The following is a 21,610-nucleotide window of genomic DNA, read 5'->3' as shown; positions in this document are numbered from 1 at the left end:
ATACCTTGTGTGCACCAAGACTCAGAGGAAAGGAGCAGTGACTCCACAGGAAACTGAACCAAAACTACCTGCTAGTGTTGGAGGGTCTCCTGTGGAGGTGTGGGTCAGCAGGGGCCCACCACAGGGATGGGGGGACTGTACCAGCTGTCTGGGAAAGCCCCATTTTGAGGTCACCCTTAACTCCCAGGGATAGGTCACCTCAGGCCAAAAAGCTACCAGGGACGGAGCAAACCCTTCCCATCAACAGATAGTTCAGTTCAGTTCAGTCGCTCAGTCGTGCCCGACTCTTTGCGACCCCAGGAATCGCAGCACGCCAGGCCTCTCTGTCCATCACCAACTCCCGGAGTCTACCCAAACCCATGTTCATCGAGTCGGTGATGCCATCCAACCATCTCATCCTCTGTCGTCCCCTTCTCCTCCTGCCCCCAATCCTACCCAGCATTAGGGTCTTTTCCAATGAGTCAACCCTTCGCATGAGGTGCCCAAAGTCTTGGAGTTTCAGCTTCAATATCAGACCTTCCAATGAACACCCAGGATTGATCTCTTTTAGGATGGATTGATTGGATCTCCTTGCAGTCCAAGGGACTCTCAAGAGTCTTCTCCAACACCACAGTTCAAAAGCATCAATTCTTCGGCGCTCAGCTTTCTTCACCGTCCAACTCTCACATCCATACATGACCACTGGAAAAACCATAGCCTTGACTAGACGGACTTTTGTTGGCAAAGTAATGTCTCTGCTTTTAAATATGCTATCTAGGTTGGTCATAACCTTCCTTGCAAGGAGTAAGCGTTTTTTAATTTCATGGCTGCAGTCACCATCTGCAGTGATTTTGGAGCCCAAAAAAATAAAGTCTGACACTGTTTCCACTGTTTCCCCATCTATTTCCCATGAAGTGATGGGACCAGATGCCATGATCTTAGCTTTCTGAACGTTGAGCTTTAAGCCAACTTTTTCACTCTCCTCTTTCACCTTGATCAAGAGGCTCTTTAGTTCTTCTTCACTTTCTGCCATAAGGGTGGTGTCTTCCGCATATCTGAGGTTATTGATATTTCTCCCGGCAATCTTGATTCCAGCTTGTGTTTCTTCCAGCCCAGCATTTCTCATGATGTAGTCTGCATATAAGTTAAATAAGCAGGGTGACAATATAGAGCCTTGACGTACTCCTTTTCCTATCTGGAACCAGTCTGTTGTTCCATGTCCAGTTCTAACTGTTGCTTCCTGACCTGCATGCAGGTTTCTCAAGAGACAGGTCAGAAGGTCTGGTATTCCCATCTCTTTCAGAATTGTCCACAGTTTATTGTGATCCACACAGTCAAAGGCTCTGGCATAGTCAATAAAGCAGAAATAGAGGTTTTTCTGGAACTCTCTTGCTTTTTTGATGATCCAGCGGATATTGCCAATTTGATCTCTGGTTCCTCTGCCTTTTCTAAAACCTGCTTGAACATCTGGAAGTTCACGGTTCACGTATTGCTGAAGCCTGGCTTGGAGAATTTTGAGCATCACTTTACTAGCATGTGAGATGAGTGCAATTGTGCAGTAGTTTGAGCATTCTTTGGCATTGCCTTTCTTTGGGATTGGAACGAAGACTGACCTCTTCCAGTCTTGTGGCCACTGCTGAGTTTTCCAAATTTGCTGGCATATCGAGTGCAGCACTTTCACAGCATCTCCTTTGAGGATTTGAAATAGCTCAACTGGAATTCCATCACCTCCACTAGCTTTGTTCATAGTGATGCTTTCTAAGGCCCACTTGACTTCACATTCCAGGATGTCTGGCTCTAGGTGAGTGATCACATCATCGTGATTATCTGGGTCGTGAAGATCTTTTTTGTACAGTTCTTCTGTGTATTCTTGCCACCTCTTCTTAATATCTTCTGCTTCTGTTAGGTCCATACCATTTCTGTCCTTTATCGAGCCCATCTTTGCATGAAATGTTCCTTTGGTATCTCTAATTTTCTTGAAGAGATCTCTAGTCTTTCCCAATCTGTTGTTTTCCTCTATTTCTTTGCACTGATCGCTGAGGAAGGCTTTCTTATCTCTCCTTGCTATTCTCTGGAACTCTGCATTCAGATGGGAATATCTTTCCTTTTCTCCTTTGCTTTTCGCTTCTCTTCTCTTCCAAGCTATCTGCAAGGCCTCCTCAGACAGCCATTTTGCTTTTTTGCGTTTCTTTTCCATGGGGATTTTCTTGATCCCTGTCTCCTGTACAATGTCACGAACCTCTGTCCATAGTTCATCAGGCATTCTGTCTATCAGGTCTAGACCCTTAAATCTATTTGTCACTTCCACGGTATACTCATAAGGGATTTGATCTAGGTCATACCTGAATGGTCTAGTGGTTTTCCCTACTTTCTTCAATTTAAGTCTGAATATGGCAATAAGCAGTTCATGATCCGAGCCACAGTCTGCTCCTGGTCTTGTTTTTGCTGATTGTATAGAGCTTCTCCATCTTTGGCTGCAAAGAATATAATCAATCTGATTTCGGTGTTTACCATCTGGTGATGTCCACGTGTAGAGTCTTCTTTTGTGTTGTTGGAATACGGTGTTTGCTATTACCAGTGCGTTCTCGTGGCAAAACTCTATTAGCCTTTGCCCTGCTTCATTCTGTACTCCAAGGCCAAACTTGCCTGTTACGCCAGGTGTTTCTTGACTTCCTACTTTTGCATTCCAGTCCCCTATAATGAAAAGGACATCTTTTTTGGGTGTTAGTTCTAAAAGGTCTTGTAGGTCTTCATAGAATCGTTCAACTTCAGCTTCTTCGGCATTACTGGTTGGGGCATAGACTTGGATTACCGTGATATTGAATGGTTTGCCTTGCAAACGAACAGAGATCATTCTATCGTTTTTGAGATTGCATCCAAGTACTGCATTTTGGACTCTTTTGTTGACCATGATGGCTACTCCATTTCTTCTAAGGGATTCTTGCCCACAGTAGTAGATATAATGGTCATCTGAGTTAAATTTACCCATTCCAGTCCATCTTAGTTCGCTGATTCCTAGAATGTTGACGTTCACTCTTGCCATCTCCTGTTTGACCACTTCCAATTTGCCTTGATTCATGGACCTAACATTCCAGGTTCCTATGCAGTATTGCTCTTTACAGCATTGGACTTTGCATCTGTCACCAGTCACATCCACAGTTGGGTATCGTTTTTGTTTTGGCTCCATCCCATCATTTTTTCTGGAGTTATTTCTCCACTGATCTCCATTAGTATATTGGGCACCTACTGACCTGGGGAGTTCATCTTTCAGTGTCCTATATTTTTGCCTTTTCATACTGTTCATGGGGTTCTCAAGGCAAGAATACTGAAGTGGTTTGCCATGCCCTTCTCCAGTGGACCACAATCTGTCAGACCTCTCCACCATGACCCATCCGTCTTGGGTGGCCCCACACGGCATGGCTTAGTTTCATTGAGATAGACAAGGCTGTGGTCCGTGTGATCAGATTAGCTAGTTTTCCCTGTCGGCCGCCACCCCCGGCCCCCGGGTCCCGGGCCGGCCTAGGCCCTGTAGGCCGCCGCCACCGGCCCCCGGCCCCCGGCCCCCGGCCTGGCCTAGGCTCTGCCAGCCGCCGCCCCCGGCCCGGCCTAGCCCCTGTCGGCCGCCGCCCCCAGCTCCCGGCCCGGCCTAGGCCCTGTCGGCCGCAGCCCCCGGCTCCCGGCCCGGCCTAGGCCCTGTCGGTCGCCGCCCCCGGCCCCCGGCCCGGCCTAGCCCCTGTCAGCCGCCGCCCCCGGCCCCCATCAACAGATAATCAGATCAAAATTTTACTAAGAAGGCCCTGCCAACCATAGCAACCCCACCCATCAGCAGATAATTGGATCAAAGCTTTACTGAGCAAGGCCCTGCCCACCAGAGCAAGACCCAGTTTTTCCCACCACAGTCCCTCTCATCAGGAAGCTTACACAAGCCTCTTAGACTCTTCCATCAGAGGGCAGACAGAAGAAGCAAGAAGAACCACAATCCCACAGGGAGTAAAACAAAACCATGTTACAGAAAGTTAATTAGTATGAAAAAGCAGAAAGTTACATCCCAGATGAAGGGACAACATAAAATCCAAAATAAAAAAACCAAAACAAATGAAGTGGAGATAGGCAACCTTCCAGATAAAGAATTCAGAATAATGATAGTGAATATGATTCACGATCTTGGAAAAAGAATGGAGGCAAAGATTGAGTTGGTGCCAGAAATGTCTACCAAAGACCTACAAAAACTAAAGAACAAACGAACAGAGATGAATAGTACACTAGAATGAATCCATAGCAGAATAACTGAGACAGAAGCACGGATAAATGACCTGGGGGACAGAATGGTGGAAACCACTGCCACAGAACAGAATATAGAAAAAAAGGATGAAAATAAATGAAGACAGCCTAAAAGACCTCTGGAACAACATTAACACATGGACATTCACATTATAGGGATACCAGGAGGACAAGAGAGAGAAACGACCTAAGAAAATATTTGAAGAGATAACAGCTGAAAACTTCCCTAACATGGAAAAGGAAATAGTCAACCAAGTCTTGGAAGCATGCAGAGTCCCAGGCAGGATAAACCCAGGGAGGAAGACACTGAGGCACATAGTAACCAAACTGACAAAAATTAAAGACAGAGATAAAATATTAAAGCAACAGGGGGAAAACAAAAAAACATACAAGGGAACTCCCAGCAGGCTGATTTCTCAACAGAAACTTTACAAGACAGAAAGGAATGGCATGACATATTTAAAGTGAGGAAAGGGAAAAATGTACAACCAAGACTACTCTACTCAGCAAGACTCTCCTTCAGATTTGATGGAGAAATCAAAAGTTTTACAGACAAGCAAAAGTTAAGAGAATTGCACCACCAAACCAGCTTTACAACAAATGCTAAAGGAACTCTCAGCAGAAAACAAGAGAAGGAAAAGCCCTACCTAAAGAAAATTAACCCCAAACAATTAAGAAAATGGTAATAGGATTACCTTAAGGTAAGATTTAATTACCTTAAATGGAAATGGATTAAATGCACCAATCAAAAGACACAGACTGGCTGAGCAGATGAAAACATGTGCATGTATGTACTTCCACTTACATCACTCTACTTGACCCCCCAAATTGTATGCAATTGTTTTATATTGTTAGGTTAATCATGTTCCCATTATGACTTGCAGTTGTAATTATCTTTTATTTTTTATCTGGCTATTGATTGTGAAAACTGATAAACATCTTTTACTATTGTGATTATGTAATTATTACTCACTTAATACTACTGTATCATGATTGGTCAACAGAAAAATTATAGAATTCTGTATCACCAAAACTACCATTTAATAGAAAAACCTGTACTCACTTTTTAAAATCCATATGCATATCGGAATTATCTTGGAATTTTTTGGAAAAAAAAAAAGACATCAAGATTTCTTGATAAATTACAGCAGTGGTTCTCAAACTTTAACACACATCAGAGTCATCTGGAGGGCTTATTACAACTCAGATTATTGAGCCTCACACCCAGAATAACTAACTGAATATGTCTGAGGTAGGGTCCAAGAATTCGGATTTTTAACAAATACCAGGGTATTCATGATACTACTGGTCTAGGAACTACAGTAAATTATTGGCTTTTCTATAGAAATGTGAAAATTTAGGGAAAAAATTGGATGTTGCCATTTAACTTCTTTTACTATTCACATAAACTATATAGTAAACATTAATAGAAGTTTATTCAAATGAATTTATGAAGACTGGTTACCTACAGGTCACTTACTTCCCTTCCTTGGATGTGTAGAAATGAGCCACTGACAAGAAATAAGATCTGATAGCTTTCATAATCATTAATTTCACTGTTGATTCCTCATCTAGAGATGTTATTAATTATCACAACCACAAAATGTGTTTACTTAAGTAATGCCTTAAAGTTTCAACAAATGCAATTGATCATTATTAATAAAGGGCCTAATTTTAATATCTGAACTTTTTTTTAAAAACTGAGTTCCTAGTACACATCAAAGATGTTGATAGGCAGTCCAAAACAAAGGTAGGCAAAACATCAGTGCCTTATGCTTAACAGGAGGAGGCAAGACAGACACAGAATGAAACAATCATTGTGAGATAAATACTGCCAATTGAAAATATATATGTGAGAGGAAATGGTAGGATAAAGGAAAAAACGACAGTCTGCTGAGGTCATAAAAGGTATCTCAGAAGATGGAATAACTTGAGCTTAGTCCTAAAGAATGGATAGACATTCACTAGATAAACAAGATGGCATTGGTTATTCTCTATATCATAATGTAACAGAAACAAGGCACAAATTATCTGAAACATCATAATATACCAGGTAACACAAAATCCAAAGAATTCAAATTAGAATTAAGCAACATTTTTCTCACTTAAAACTGAAAGTTTATTCTTGTTCAAGGGGCTTTAAGTCTATGTATTATTTCAATTTTTTTTTTTTCCATTTACTAGTACCAAAGATAGCTTTTTGGCTATGTGTTACACCTTGGTAAATTTATCAAGTTAATCGGATAGTGAGCAATGGTAGGAGATTAAAACTACAGTCAATCTGTGTTATTCAAAAATATATAGTCAAAGTTTAAACTAGTCACTTTGAGAGTGTGTTACAAACAATTTCATAATTAACATTATGTTGAGCATAACATTTATGTTGAGCATATTCCTACTGTTAGTAACCTGCAAAATATGCACAAGTAAATAGAAAACAGTTTATATCAATAGCTAGTTCCATAAAAGGACAACATAGCTAAAAATTCACGGCAATAGTTATAAATGGCCATCTCATGTTCTAAACATGAAATTAAAATTATTTTTATACTCTTCTCTATTTCTGTGGCCAACTCTCATCATGAAGTATTACCCCTTGCCTGATCTTCAGTTAGGACTAATTCTCAAACTGGATGGTGATGCTAGAATTATACAACAATGTAGAGAATTTTCAACATCCTGAAAACTGAAGAAATTTGAAATATATATAGAAGGTATTAAAAAGAGAAAGAGCATCTCAGGACTCTGGCAATTGGTAATGATACAATAGCAAATCTCTAAAATTTCCTGAAAGATAGACAGTGCGAAAGTTGAGAAGGACTATCTTCCTGGTAGTAAATTCTTTCCCCAGTCCAGCTCTCAAATCCCAAATTATTAGAAGTAAAAGGTCACTTAATAATTTCTTAATAAGAGATTTCTTTCAAGTGAATTTCATATTCAAAGATGATAGAAGACACAGGACAGTTAGCATGGGATATGCAATAACAAGTACTCTGATAACCACAATGAATATCTAGATCATAAGATAAAGGATTGAGTCCTGGTCATAGATTTTTCTGGGAAAAAAATATGAAAGAAAATAATTTCTCATTATGCATATTCTTTATTTGATTGTCATTATATTTCCCTTTAGTTCTTTAAACATAGCTGCTACATCCTTGGGGCCACCTCAGGCCATTTCTAACAATTCATTTTCCATGTGTATGGGTCACACTTTACTCTTTCTTTGCATGTCTCATAATCTTTTGTCAAAAACAACAATTCAGATAAAAACTGCAGCAACTCTGATTCTGTCTCCTTACCTAGAGTTGTTGTTATTTGTTTAGTGACTGGTCTAGACCTACGCCATGGAGCCTGTTTCCCTTGCACTCTGTAGTTGCTGGTGTCTCTTCTTTTCTTTTCTTTATTTTTAATTATTATTTCCATTTTTAAGCCTGGCCTTCTAGAGGTTGCCCTGGGTCAGCATAGCTTGGTGACCAGCAAATGATTGGTCAGAGTCAATAACCCTATAAAGTTTCCATTTTTTGCCAATGGATCTATGTGTGGCTTAGGGAATATATTTAAAGTTTATCTGGTTGACAAAACTGCCCTGGAGTTTGCTTTCTGCCTTCACAAGGTCTGACATTCATCCATGGACTAGTGGCTCCCTAATACACTCTCTGGTCTCTCCTGAACATATCTACAGCCTATGCATACACATAAAATTTCGGACGACCAGGGATAGATAGAACTTTATCAAGGAAAACTGTGGCTATCTTGTCCCTGGATTTTTATTGTCTGTCCATTAAACAGTAAGTAAGATTTCAAGTGCTCCCTTACTGTTTGCCAGTAGGATCATTATTGTTTCTATTAATCCCTCTACACATGTTATTTCTTATGCTATGCTCCATATAAAGTCAGTCCCCTCTGGAAGAGGAACTGCCTGTCTTTTGGCATGACTGCCCCAGAACTTTAGTGCCAAGGATCTGGAGGTCTGGGTGGGCCTTGGAGCTCCAAGGAAAATGGCATAGACTCCTAATGCTCTTATAGAACTTCAGTAGATTTTCTTGATAAATGCTTCTCAATTTGTTAGTTTTTGGTCAATTTCCATAGTCCTTAAATCGTTGTTTTTGATAATTCCACCCAGTTTTGTTGCTTTTGGAGGAGAGGATTTGCTGCGATCCTCGCTCAGCCGTTCCACAGGTCCATGTGGACTTCCCCTTGACCTCGGTGTCAGGATGTCTGCAGAGGGGTAATTTTGGCCAAGATCTCAAGCTCCCTCTTGACTTCTGCTGAGAGAAGCCTTAAGGCAAGCAAGTGGGTAATTACTTTGAGTGTGGTTCCCTCATCTTTGAGATGGAAAGTAGAATGGGAGTGACTTTTTGGCCTATTATATAACTTGGGGCTAAAACAAATAATATCATGATCAGTTCAGTACCTTCTGGAGCTAATAACAAAGGTACTCTTATAAAATGTCTTGAAGCATTACTACCATCCTATTGTTCCAATTATGTCCGAAGGGTCCAAGAGAAGAGGCAAGGAGTATAATGTAATCTTAAAAATGTGTCAGCAGAACTTTCCTGATGCTCTGCTTAACTCTCTCACTGGAGAGGTACTAAAACAGTCTCAGGTGACCTAAAGCTTAGCCATTAACATTGCCTGTGAACTGGAAAAAGAACCAATACTAAGGTTTATGGCAAACTTTAAATAGAAACAAGTGCTTTTCCAAATATGGTCCTTATATTACTTGCATTAGAATCATGTACAATATTTTTAAAAACGCTAATTTCTAGGTCTCACTCCTATATATAAGGAACCAGAATCTGTGGAAGTAGAAAGTATAAATCTATATTTTTAGAAGCATATCATGCATATAAAATTTTGAAAATCAGACCCTTTGTTTTATCAATCCTACTCACTTCTTACCCAAATTAGAATTAATTATGTGGATATAGAACACAAAATTGGAATGCTAATCCATATGACAATAACTTAGGGAATAGAAGTTTAAGTAACAATAATAAAAGGTAAAAATTCTTCCCAAGGTATGCACTTTCTTGAACCTTCCTTTTCCTGTTTAGATTGCTTCTTCTTCAAACTCACTTAAAATACACTACCTTCCTTTGTGAGAGGGAAGGAAAGTAGTGTATTCCTCTAAGATTGGGAAGCAGTAACTTTGGATAGGAGTTCACATTTATATTCTGTGTAATGAACACAAGGAAAAGTCCTCACATGTTCATGAAATGCTTACACGAGCCTACCATGGTAAACATCAGAGATTTCAGTCCATATCTCTGGTTAGCAATAAAACATATTTCATTATCCGGAACTTTTTTCTTAACACTTGTTCAGAAAACTCAGGAAGGTGGAAGACATAGTAATCAGTGGTATAGCATCAATCAGTCATACAGACTCAGAGAAATTTTAGTTATATAAACTCACAATTTACACATTCAGTTTTTAACACCACACTTAATGGCAATTAACACAGAGTTTTCAAAAGTCTTTATGAGATTTGTTAGCATAATTTTGCAAAAATTTTATTATTACTACAACATTTCTGAAATTTTAGGCTAGAAGAGTTGAGTTTCTCCTATACTATTGAAAAATAATTTTTAAATTATAATAAATTGAAATAATTTAGCTTACTTATGGATAAAAATTATGAAACCTGTTGTTTGGATGAGAGTTAATACATCCTGAAATAAATTAGGACTATATGGATTTGCAAGGCAGCCAAATACACTGTAAATCTTAAGTAGAAAGAAAGGAAACACCATTAACTGACCATATCTGCTTTCAATGAAAATTTTCAGTAATGCAAACATTAAAATATTTTACTAGGATTTTATATAGCTAAAATAAAATATAAATAAGTAAATAAATAAATACATAAATTTGCCACAAATCCTGCAGATTAAAAACGAGGTTATTTGAGATACTAACTATGAGAAGATCTCTGTACACTGAATTAGTCAAGCTCATACCTATACTCTGGGTCACTGTCATAGGCAGAGTCTCTATATAAAAGACCTCTTTTCAGTTCCAGTTCATCTTCTTTCTCTGGGTCTCGCTCATCCTGAAAAATTTAAAGATTTCCATTAATTTATTTTATAATTAAAATGACACCCATGTTTCGTTGGTAATTGTGATCCCTCTCTCCCAATGCAAGAGACTGAATTAAATGCTGAATTTCTTAGGGAAAGAAACAAATAGGTAAGTGAGAATTTATTATTCTGTTAAATAAAACTAATATAGCTTTTTTCTATGACAGTATCACTTACTCTGCTTATCAAAGACTAGCGCACAGTAGATGTTTCTTGCATCAGTGAATGATTAGGAATGGATACTGTGTCAAGATACATAATAAAATGTGCAGCAAGTGATAGTTCACATACTGTTATGTGGACTCTAAAAAGATTATACCTACACTCTGAAAAATAAGTATTTGGGAAAAGTATGTAGATGTAAGCATTTAGACATACCTATGACCTCCCAAAGAAGTGAGTTAGCTTTATTACTCATATGCCAAAATGCAGTAACAAACCATGAGAAGAGAAAACGAAAGCAGAGTAGTTGGAATCAAAACATACGGCTCTTCCTCCTCCGCCAGCCTCTTCTTTATTCCTGACAGACCCACTCAAAGGCAGAAGAAAAGAATTCTAAAGAGATAGCTTTTTTGTAAACTATGTCATTCACCGTAGCGATGCTGTTACATATATTAATTTTATATAATTCAGTATCAAATATCTTTCTCAACTATTGAATAATACCCTTATTCTGTAGTCAAATAGGAACAGAAATAGAACTGAACTAGTAAGCACAAATAGACTGTTATAAGGATTAATATTGATATGGTATTCATTCATTTTATGTAAGAAATTTGTTGAATAATGATTTTGAAGAAAAATGATTTTAAAAATTTGGTGATGGCATGAAATTAATTGGGAAGAGAGCATTCAGTTAAAAAAAAGTAGGGACTTCCCTGATGGTCCAGTGATTAAGAATCCACTTTGCAGTGCAGGGGATGCAAGTTTGATCCCTGGTCAGGGAACTAAGATCCCACATGCTGTGCAGCAACTAAGCTCATGTGCCACAACTACTGAACCAGCATGCTCCAGAGCTCATGCACCAGAACTTGAGAGTCCGCATTCTGCAGCAACTGAAGCCCATGTGCTCTGGAGCCTGTGTGCTACAACTAGAGAGCCTACGTGTCACAACTACTGAAGCCCTGGGCACTCAGGGGCCCACACATCACAACTAGAGAGTCCGTGGGAGGCAAGATCCAGCATCATGCAACAAAGGTTCTGTGCGCCACAGCTAAGACCCAACACAGCCAGACGAATAAGTAAATAACGTAAGCAACAAATACTAGAACAAGTTTAAAAATCACAGAAAATGTGAACATATATTTAGAATTATTATAACTTCCAGGTGAATTGGGCACTTTACCATTATGAAGTAATTCCATTTATTTCTATTAATGCTTTTTCCCCTGACATTTTTTGGTTTACTTTTAATATAGCTATAATAGTTAGTGCTTGGATGATATGTATTTGTACTTTTATTTCCAACTTTTCCTTATTATCATATATATATCTTTTTCTTAAATACTATATAGATGGATGTTGCTTACTTTTATCCAGCCGGATAAATCAGTGAAGAAGAGTATATACTATATTAATATCACAGAAGATGTTATTGCCAGTAGTGAGTACAAAAAACACTACAAAAGAAAGTGCAAGAAATAAAAGAAATAATGTTTACTCATTTCTAGATTATATAATAAGTGATATCAGAAATAAACATAAATCAATATTCCTTGTTTAACTTTGTCAATACAGTTGAAAAAAATTTTTGACCAGAAGTAATAAAAACGTAGACTGAATTTTAGAAGTTTTTGTATGAAAAAATACAGAACTGCCTTCAAGATCTGAATCTCAAATATTCATTAAAGAATACCCCTGTTTTGAGCTGAGGAGACACGGGTTCAATCCCAGGGTTGGGAAGACTCCCCTGGAGAAAGGAATGGCAACCCACTCCAGTATTCTTGCCTGGAGAATCCCATAGACAGAAGAGCCTGGTGGGCTACAGCCTCTGGGGTCTCAAAGAGGTGGACATGACTGAGTGACTGAGCATGCACAGCACACTTACTATCCTAGACTCTGAGGACAGAAAGATGATTCAAACATGATTCCTGCTATACATGAAATAAGATCAGTTTATTCTGTGAATATATGTGAGTAGAATGGATCAACAGGTAGAATTATTATGAGATACAATAAAGGACAAAATGAAAAAGATCTTTCTAATAAACAGAGCATTCTGAAGCCAGAATGGCAGTCTTAAGAGGGAGTAAGATCACAGTCACCAAAGCTATTCCTATAGAGCACTGATACCTATCTAGAACCAAGGAGTTCAGGGAGGGAAATTCTGCCCCAAGAAACAAAAAGACTATATGGCCTTCATGGCTATTCTTTTGAAATTTTAAGACTGTATTTTGGGACATTTATCATACATATTCAAACACATACATATCTCTTACAAGCATCCTTACAGGCTTTTTTTAAAGATTAAATTGTGAAAAAGCAAAGAGGCAACAAACAACATGCTTTATCCAAAGCTATTAACTATGAGTAAAGCAAGTATCTGAAGAGATGTATCAGTCTTATCAATGCCAGAAAAATTCGGTTCTGGGGCATGGAGGAGGGATTCCCTTCTTACTCCTCATCAACATTCCCATTTGCCCACATGTAAACACAGATGAATGATGCCAGTATTTGCTGAGTGCCTTCAAGCTATCTAGGACTGAATTAGGTACTTCTCCTATGAATATCTTGTAAGCCTTCAATAACCTTATAAAAAAGGCACTGAAACTTTGAAAAATTAATAACTTACCCAAAGATTCAAGTTATTAAGTGGCAGAGCTGGAATTTAAAACCAGATCTAACTTCATTTACATTATCTTGTCTGCTACAATGCAAATAAGATGGGCTATAAAAGAAAAATCTCCACTCTAAGCCATTAGATTATTCCCCTATATGAAAATTAAGCCCAAAGTCTTTCAGCTAATATCTATTCAGTTAGTTTTTTAAGAGGGTATTCTGTAATAATTTAACCCAGAAGAAACTTTTTCGGGAATTCCATGAAGAAAAAATTTTTCTTTCAGCAAAAGTCATTAATAAAATGACACTTTGTTAAAAGAAGCTGTGGGCTCTCCTTCCCTAAAACTGGCAGTAAGTTAAAAGATTCTCTTAAGGTTCCCATCATCGATGATCACTATCTTATACATGCAACTGACATCATACTTAGAATAACCCTGGAACAAAGAAATAAAAGGTATCTACTCATGCTTGCAAACTGAAAAACTTAGGACAAAAGTAGCTCAACACTCTAAGATAAAGCCACAACTAAAACGGTAGTCATCTCACTCATTAAACAGTATTTAATAAAATATACACCTGTCATTCTCAAATGAAATTCTCACATATAGTTAAAATACCTATAAGATATGTTTTATTGCTATCAAAGTCAAAACATTATTTATAATGAATTGTGTACAAGGACAAGAATTCAAACAGAATTTAACTATTAGTACTAATTTGCATTATCACCCTGGACAATTAATGGATTTAAATTCCTAAATCATAATATAGAGAAAATTTAGTTAGAGTTGTTCAAAGTCACAAGGATAAGAAGTTGCAGAGCTGGCCTTGAACCAGGTTTTTCTAATTCTATAAACTGGTTTATATTGTAAGTATAATAGGGGATAACAAATTCTAAAGGGAAGACCACTTAAAAGAACACTTAAATGCTAACTTTGACATATTTCTGGAGGAAGAGTGTGGAAAAGCATGTGTAATGGTTAATTTTATGTCAAATTGGATCAGCCATGGTGCCCAGTATTTGGTTAAACATTATTATTGATATATCTGTGGGCCTTTTATGGCTGAGATTAACATTTATTTTTTCTTTAATATATAATTTTATTTCTGGCTATAGAAACAAATGCTAAGAGGAGAAACAAAATATCCCAGTCCACATACAACAATAGATAAAAGAACAGTTAAAATAATGAAACACAAAAAGGTAAACATTTTAAACATTGTTATAGCTTTAAAACATTATCATCTGGTACAATTAGAAATTGCACTCAGGTCTCAAACTTTTTTTAAAAAAAGTATGGCTCCCTATTGAAAAAAAAACAAAAACTATCCCATTTGAAATGAAAACACAGGCTGGCCCAGCTGCAGTGGGTTTCCCCCTGTCCCAGTGCTGGGGTGTGTGAATCCCTCCTGGGTGTCCTGGAGGCCAGAGCCCACATGCAGATGGTAAAACATGGCCAGGTGACATGACCTTTGCCTCCCACCCAATGTGCCACGGAACCTAATTCCCAGGACTCTACAGGACTCTGCTTTTTAAAGCACTGATGATTAAACATAGTGTGAAAAATCAAGACTCACCATAAAAAAAACCTCAGACATGCCCCCTATCAACATCCCTCCCCCACAAATGATCTTTAAAGGAAAATTCTCAGTCAGATAAGAAAACACAATTCATGCTGGGTTTATCCCTCACTCATGTGCGCCCAGCTGCCTGGGGTCAGAGTCGGAATGTAAGCGATAATCAGGGACGCACTTTCCTCTCTCCTCCCCATCCCTGTCCTGAAGCAGAAATCAAGCAGGGTCAGTAGCCCTCGACTAGGTACCCAGAAAGCCCATCTTGGAAGGAAGCTGGAAGAGGAGGAGAGAGGGGCCAGACTTAAAAGTGCTTGATTTTGAAATCCTATTTTTACTTATTAAAAATTTTTTTTGGACAAGTTAACCCAGAAATTTAGAGGCTATGGTCTTAAGAGGCCACAGGCCTGGTTGGATACCCTTTAGGCCAGTTAACGTCATGCACAAAAATTCCCTTTTGGAGTCACAGGCCTCATTGAAATTAACATTTAAATCACTGGATCTTAAATAAAGCAGACTGATCTCCATAATAGGCCTTAATAGAACAAAGACTGACCTCCCCTCAAGAAGGAATTCCACCAGCAGACTGCCTTTGGATTTGAACTATAAACTCTCTGCTGAGTATCCACCTGACTGACCATCAGACTAAACCTCTGCAATCACATGAGTCAATTCTTTAAAATTTCTCTCTCTCTCTGTTATACACACACACACACACACACACACCTGTCCTGTTTCTTCTGTTTCTCTGGAGAATCCTAATACAAATGAGAATGAGAAACTCCTGATGCATATTACTTGGAGCCTTTAGCACCTCATTTTCAGCAATGGACAGTACAATCAGACAGAAGATTAACAAGTAAACAGAAGACCTGAACAACACTATAAACCAGCGAGACTTAACAGACATCTACTGAACAATATCAGACAATAGAAGAATATACATTCTTCTATACAATTCTCCAAAAGAGACCATATTATGTTAGACTCTAAAACGAGGCTCAAAAAATTTAAAAGGGCTAAAATCATACAAAGATTTTTCTGGCCAGAGTAATTAGCTAATTAAATCCATTATTAAGAACTGTCAAAGATGGGCTTATTTAAAACATTTAAGAAATAAATAATCTTACAAAGACTCTTTCAGAGAATGGTTGGTAATATTTTCCAACTCATTTTTATGAGGCAAGCGAAACCCTGAGGAGGACACCACAAGATAGGAAACTTACATACCAAACACTATCATTAATTTAGATGTAAAAATCCTAGGAAAAATACCAGCAAATTGAAACTAGTGATATGTTTTTTAAAAATTATGACAAGAATTCTCTTCCAAGTATGCAAGTATGGTTTAACATCTGAAAATCAAGTAATTTACCACATTAAAGTAAGGAAAAAAGCATATAATCACCATAATAGATACAATGTAGTAAAATTCACACATTTATAATTTAAATCTCTTAGAAGATAAAGAATATAAGAAACTTCTGTAACCTGAAAAGGCATGCTCACAAAAAAAATCTACATAAATCATCACACTCAATGTTCAATAACGATAGAAAGCTCTCTTTGGATGGCAAATAAGACAAGATGCCTTTTCTATCACCACTTCTATTGGATACTGGAAACCCTAGAAATGTAATAAGCAAAGATAAATAAATAAAAGGAATAAAGATTAAAGAGGAAGAAACAAAATGTCATTATTTTCAGATTTTATGATTACATATAAAAATATCCAAAATCTACCATCTATTAACATTAATATGTGAATGTAAGGTCATCACTGGATATAAGATAACTATACAAAAATCTATTTTAAGAAATCATCATATCAAGAATCAACAGACAATAGAATTTTAAAAGATACAATTTATAATAACATAAATATCAGACATCCAGGAATCAGTTTAGTTCAGTCGCTCAGTCGTGTCCGACTCTTTGTGATCCCATGAATTGCAGCACGCCAGGCCTCCCTGTCCATCACCAACTCCCGGAGTCTACACAAACCCATGTCCATCGAGTCAGTGATGCCATCCAATCATTTCATTCTCTATCGTCCCCTTCTCCTCCTGTCCCCAATCCTACCCAGCATTAGGATCTTTTCCAATGAGTCAACTCTTCGCATGAGATGGCCAAAGTATTGGAGTTTCAGTTTCAACATCAGTCCTTCCAATGAACACTCAGGACTGATCTCCTTTAGGATGGATTGATTGGATCTCCTTGCAGTCCAAGGGACTCTCAAGAGTCTTCTCCAACACCACAGCTCAAAAGCATCAATTCTGTGGCACTCAGCTTTCTTCACTGTCCAACTCTCACATCCATACATGACCACTGGAAAAACCACAGCTTTGACTAGATGGACCTTTGTTGGCAAAGTAATGTCTCTGCTTTTAAATATGCCATCTAGGTTGGCCATAACCTTCCTTCCAAGGAGTAAGCGTCTTTTAATTTCATGGTTGCAATCACCATCAGCAGTGATTTTGGAGCCCAAAAAAACAAAGTCTGACACTGTTTCCACTGTTTCCCCATCTATTTCCCATGAAATGATGTGACCAGATGCCATGATCTTAGTTTTCTGAACGTTGAGCTTTAAGTCAACTTTTTCACTCTCCTCTTTCACTTTCATCAAGAGGCTCTTTAGTTCTTCTTCACTCTCTGCCATAAGGGTGGTGTCATCTGCATATCTGAGGTTATTGATATTTCTCCCGGCAATCTTGATTCCAGCTTGTGTTTCTTCTAGCCCAGCATTTCTCATGATGTACTCTGCATAGAAGTTAAATAAGCAGGGTGACGATATACAGCCTTGGCGAACTCTTTTTCCTATTTGGAACCAGTCTGTTGTTCCATGTCCAGTTCTAACTGTTGCTTCCTGACCTGCATACAGGTTTCTCAAGAGACAGGTCAGATGGTCTGGTATGCCCATCTCTTTCAGAATTTTCCACAGTTTATTGTGATCCACACAGTCAAAGGCTTTGGCATAGTCAATAAAGCAGAAATAGAGGTTTTTCTGGAACTCTCTTGCTTTTTCGATGATCCAGCGGATATTGGCAATTTGATCTCTGGTTCCTCTGCCTTTTCTAAAACCAGCTTGAACATCTGGAAGTTCATGGTTCACATATTGCTGAAGCCTGGCTTGGAGAATTTTGAGCATTTCTTTACTAGCATGTGAGATGAGTGCAATTGTGCAGTAGTTCGAGCATTCTTTGGCATTGTCTTTCTTTGGGATTGGAACGAAAACTGACCTTTTCCAGTCCTGTGGCCACTGCTGAGTTTTCCAAATTTGCTGGCATATCGAGTGCAGTACTTTCACAGCATCACCTTTGAGGATTTGAAATAGCTCAACTGGAATTCCATCACCTCCACTAGCTTTGTTCGTAGTGATGCTTTCCAAGGCCCACTTGACTTCACATTCCAGGATGTCTGGCTCTAGGTGAGTGATCACACTATCGTGATTATCTGGGTTGTGAAGATCTTTTTTGTACAGTTCTTCTGTGTATTCTTGCCACCTCTTCTTAATACCTTCTGCTTCTGTTAGGTCCATACCATTTCTGTCCTTTATCGAGCCTATCTTTGCAGTACTTTCACAGCATCATCTTTGAGGATTTGAAATAGTCAACTGGAATTCCATCACCTCCACTAGCTTTGTTCATAGTGATGCTTTCTAAGGCCCACTTGACTTCACATTACAGGATGTCTGGCTCTAGGTGAGTGATCACACTATCGTGATTATCTGGGTTGTGAAGATCTTTTTTGTACAGTTCTTCTGTGTATTCTTGCCACCTCTTCTTAATATCTCCTGCTTCTGTTAGGTCCATACCATTTCTGTCCTTTATCGAGCCTATCTTTGCATGAAATGTTCCTTTGGTATCTCTAATTTTCTTGAAGAGATCTCTAGTCTTTCCCAATCTGTTGTTTTCCTCTATTTCTTTGCATTGATCACTAAGGAAGGCTTTCTTATCTCTCCTTGCTATTCTTTGGAACTCTGCATTCAGATGGGAATATCTTTCCTTTTCTCCTTTGCTTTTCGCTTTTCTTCTCTTCCCAGCTATCTGTAAGGCCTCCTCAGACAGGCATTTTGCTTTTTTGCATTTCTTTTCCCTGGGGATTGTCTTGATCCCTAGAATAAACCTATTGAAATACATGCAAGTCTTCTAAAATAAAAACTATGACAAAATTGGAAGAAATTAAAGATCTAAATTTATTTTAAAATCATCACCTTTGTGAATTAGAAGACTCAATACTGGTAAGATATCAGTTCTCCTCTAATCAAAGCACAGATTTAATGTAATCCCAATCAAAATCCTAGCAGTGTTTTTAAAACTGACAAGTTGACACTGGAATGCAGATAAAAATACAAAGAACCAAGAATAATCATAGCAATCTGCAAGAAAGAATAAAGCTAATGGACTTATGCCATAGGATATCCAGTTATTATAAACTTACAGAAATGAGAAAGTATGGTATTAACACAAAGTTAGACAATTAAATCAATTAAATAGAAGAAAATTCAGAAACAGACTTATGTATCTAAACTCTCAACGGAACAGAACAGAACCCAGGATCCAAGAACTTACAGTGAGGAAAAAAGGGCTGTTTAGAGAAAGATGCTGGATCATAATCATATGAGGATAAAATGAATCTTGATCCAAATTTCACATTATATATACAAATCAAATCTACATGCATTGTTGGTCTAATGTGAAAGGCAACATGATTAAAGATTTTATAAATAGGAGAATATTTTTAGAACCATGGTTAGCCAAAGTTTTCTTACATGGGGTAAAGCAAGTGCTAACCAAAGCACTAACCGATGTACCAATGCAACTTAGCTACATTAAATTAAGAACTTGTATTCCCAAAAGGACTCTCATTAAGAAAACAAATATGCAAGTTACAGATTGAAATATATTCATAATATAAAACATGCCCATCAGAAAATGTCCAGGAATGAAAATAAAAGACCTTAAGAGACACATGGCAAACAGAGAACAAGTGTAAAGTGTGCTCTTTGAGAGGCTCTATAAATGCCAAACAACAAATACAAAGAAAACCACACATAAGTGCATAATATTTAACTGCTAAAAATAAATGACAAAGAAAAAATATTTTAAGAATTGCCAGAGAAAGGAATTCCAGGAAGATGTTAGTGGCATTCTGGTGGGTAGAATAATGGTTCCCAGTGATATCCATGCCTTAATTCCCAGAACCAGTGATTATGTTACTGGGGACTGTACAGATTTGATTAAGGTTAAGGATCTTGATAAGAGGAGATTACCTTGCATTATTTGAGTGGGCCCAGTCTAATCAAACATATGTGAGAGCTGGACCCTATAGAAGGCTGAGAGTCCCTTGGACTGCAAGGAGATCAAACCAGTCAATCCGAAAGGAAATCAACTCTGAATATTCACTGGAAGGAGTGATGCTGAAGCTGAAGCTCCAATATTTTGGCCAGCTGAGGTGAGGAGCGGACAGTCTTTTCTCAATTGGAAAAGACTCTGGTACTGGGAAAGATTAAGGGCAGGAGAAGAAGAAGACGACAGAAGATGAGATGGTTGGATGGCATCACCGACTCAGTGGATATGAGTTTGAGTAAACTCTGGGAGATAGTGAAGGACAGGGAAAGCCTGGTGGCTGCAGTCTGTGGGGGTCACAAAGAATCGGACACGACTTAGCAACTGAACAACGACAATGTAATCAAATGAGTTGTTAAAAGCAGAGAAATCTTTTGTGGCTATGGTTATACAGAGGGAGATGTGACTAAGATCAAGGGTCAGGGAGATGGAATTGTTGCTGGCTTTGTAAATGGAGGAAAGTAGCCACGAGCCAAGAAATGTGGGTGGTTGCCAGAAGCTGGAAATAGTAAGGAAATGGGTCCTTCCCTGCAAACTCTAGAAAGAAAACAGATACCTTGATTTTGGCCCCATAAGACCCATTTTAAAATTCAGGTCTACAGAAATGTAAGATAATTAATATCAGTCACCAAACTTATGATAATTTGCTAAGGCAGCAAGAAAAACCAAATATACAGAGGTATAAATCACCTCATAAAAACATATAGAAGTTGTTTTGAGGTTAGATGGAATAATTCATGGCAGACCAATGCTCTTGCTAAAAACTAGAAAAGCCAGAAAAAAATAAAAATTTACATTTTTTTAAACACATTAGAAAGATGCAGAAACAATGAAGACTAGAGATACTAAAACTTCAGAGGAGAGAATCTTTCACAAGTGGACTAATGATCTATACCTCTATTTTTCCTCAAAGCATTTATACATTCTGAGCATGGACAAAAGGTGAAGAATTAGGGCTTATATTATGACAAAGGGTCATTGCTGTGACGCAGAGAAACTAACAAAGCTTTTCATGGTTATAGAGAAATGGAGTGATGAAACTAGTGATGAAACTGACATACAGCCAGTTTCTCAGTCATGACATCTATTGATTTATGAAGCTGTATGGGATTGCTAGGCAGATAACTCAAAAGTGTCTGAAAAGTAGAGCAGGTATTAGTGCAGTCTTATGGTGCTTAAGAAATAAAGATATACCAGGGCAAGAAGCCTTGAAAGTACAAGAAGCAAAATCCGTAGAAGTACTATTGACACTTGAGGAACTGTATTCTTAACCTGAAGACTCAACAATCTGGACTAGTCAGGATAAAAAAAACTTGGTCCTGGCTCAAGCAAAGGTTATTTGGGGACAGAGCACCCAGCAGAATTGTTTCATGAAACACACTAGGCTAGAGAGGTAAAACTGAAGACTTGAAGACCCTCAAACACAGAAAAGGTCCTTATCAAGGTATTTACTAAATTTTGAAGGTGTGCTAGGTATAAATCAGGTAACTTCAAAATAACAAAAGAGTTTCACTCAAAAGCTCAGTTGAAGGGAAAAAAAACCAGTGGGCCAATTTGAGAACAGTA

The 21,610-nt window shown here is 38.1% G+C and overlaps 1 protein-coding gene across 8 annotated transcripts in view; it reads right to left on the bottom strand.

Moving 5' to 3' along the window:
* Positions 1-21,610, bottom strand: part of SPATA6 (spermatogenesis associated 6) — a 152,722-nt gene that overhangs the window by 7,870 nt on the left and 123,242 nt on the right. For all 8 annotated transcript variants that reach the window (XM_081485159.1, XM_081485157.1, XM_081485158.1 and 5 more), the window contains one exon: positions 10,227-10,318. In XM_081485159.1, the coding sequence (XP_081341285.1) occupies positions 10,227-10,318 (92 nt within the window). The remainder of the gene's footprint in view (positions 1-10,226; positions 10,319-21,610) is intronic.

The sequence above is a fragment of the Giraffa tippelskirchi genome, chromosome 5 (genome assembly GCF_054371585.1).
Source record: "Giraffa tippelskirchi isolate mGirTip1 chromosome 5, T2T-mGirTip1v1.2.pri, whole genome shotgun sequence".
Lineage (NCBI taxonomy): Eukaryota > Metazoa > Chordata > Mammalia > Artiodactyla > Giraffidae > Giraffa > Giraffa tippelskirchi.
The sequence above is the reverse complement of the archived record's forward strand: the minus strand, read 5'-3'. Positions and strand labels throughout refer to the sequence as shown.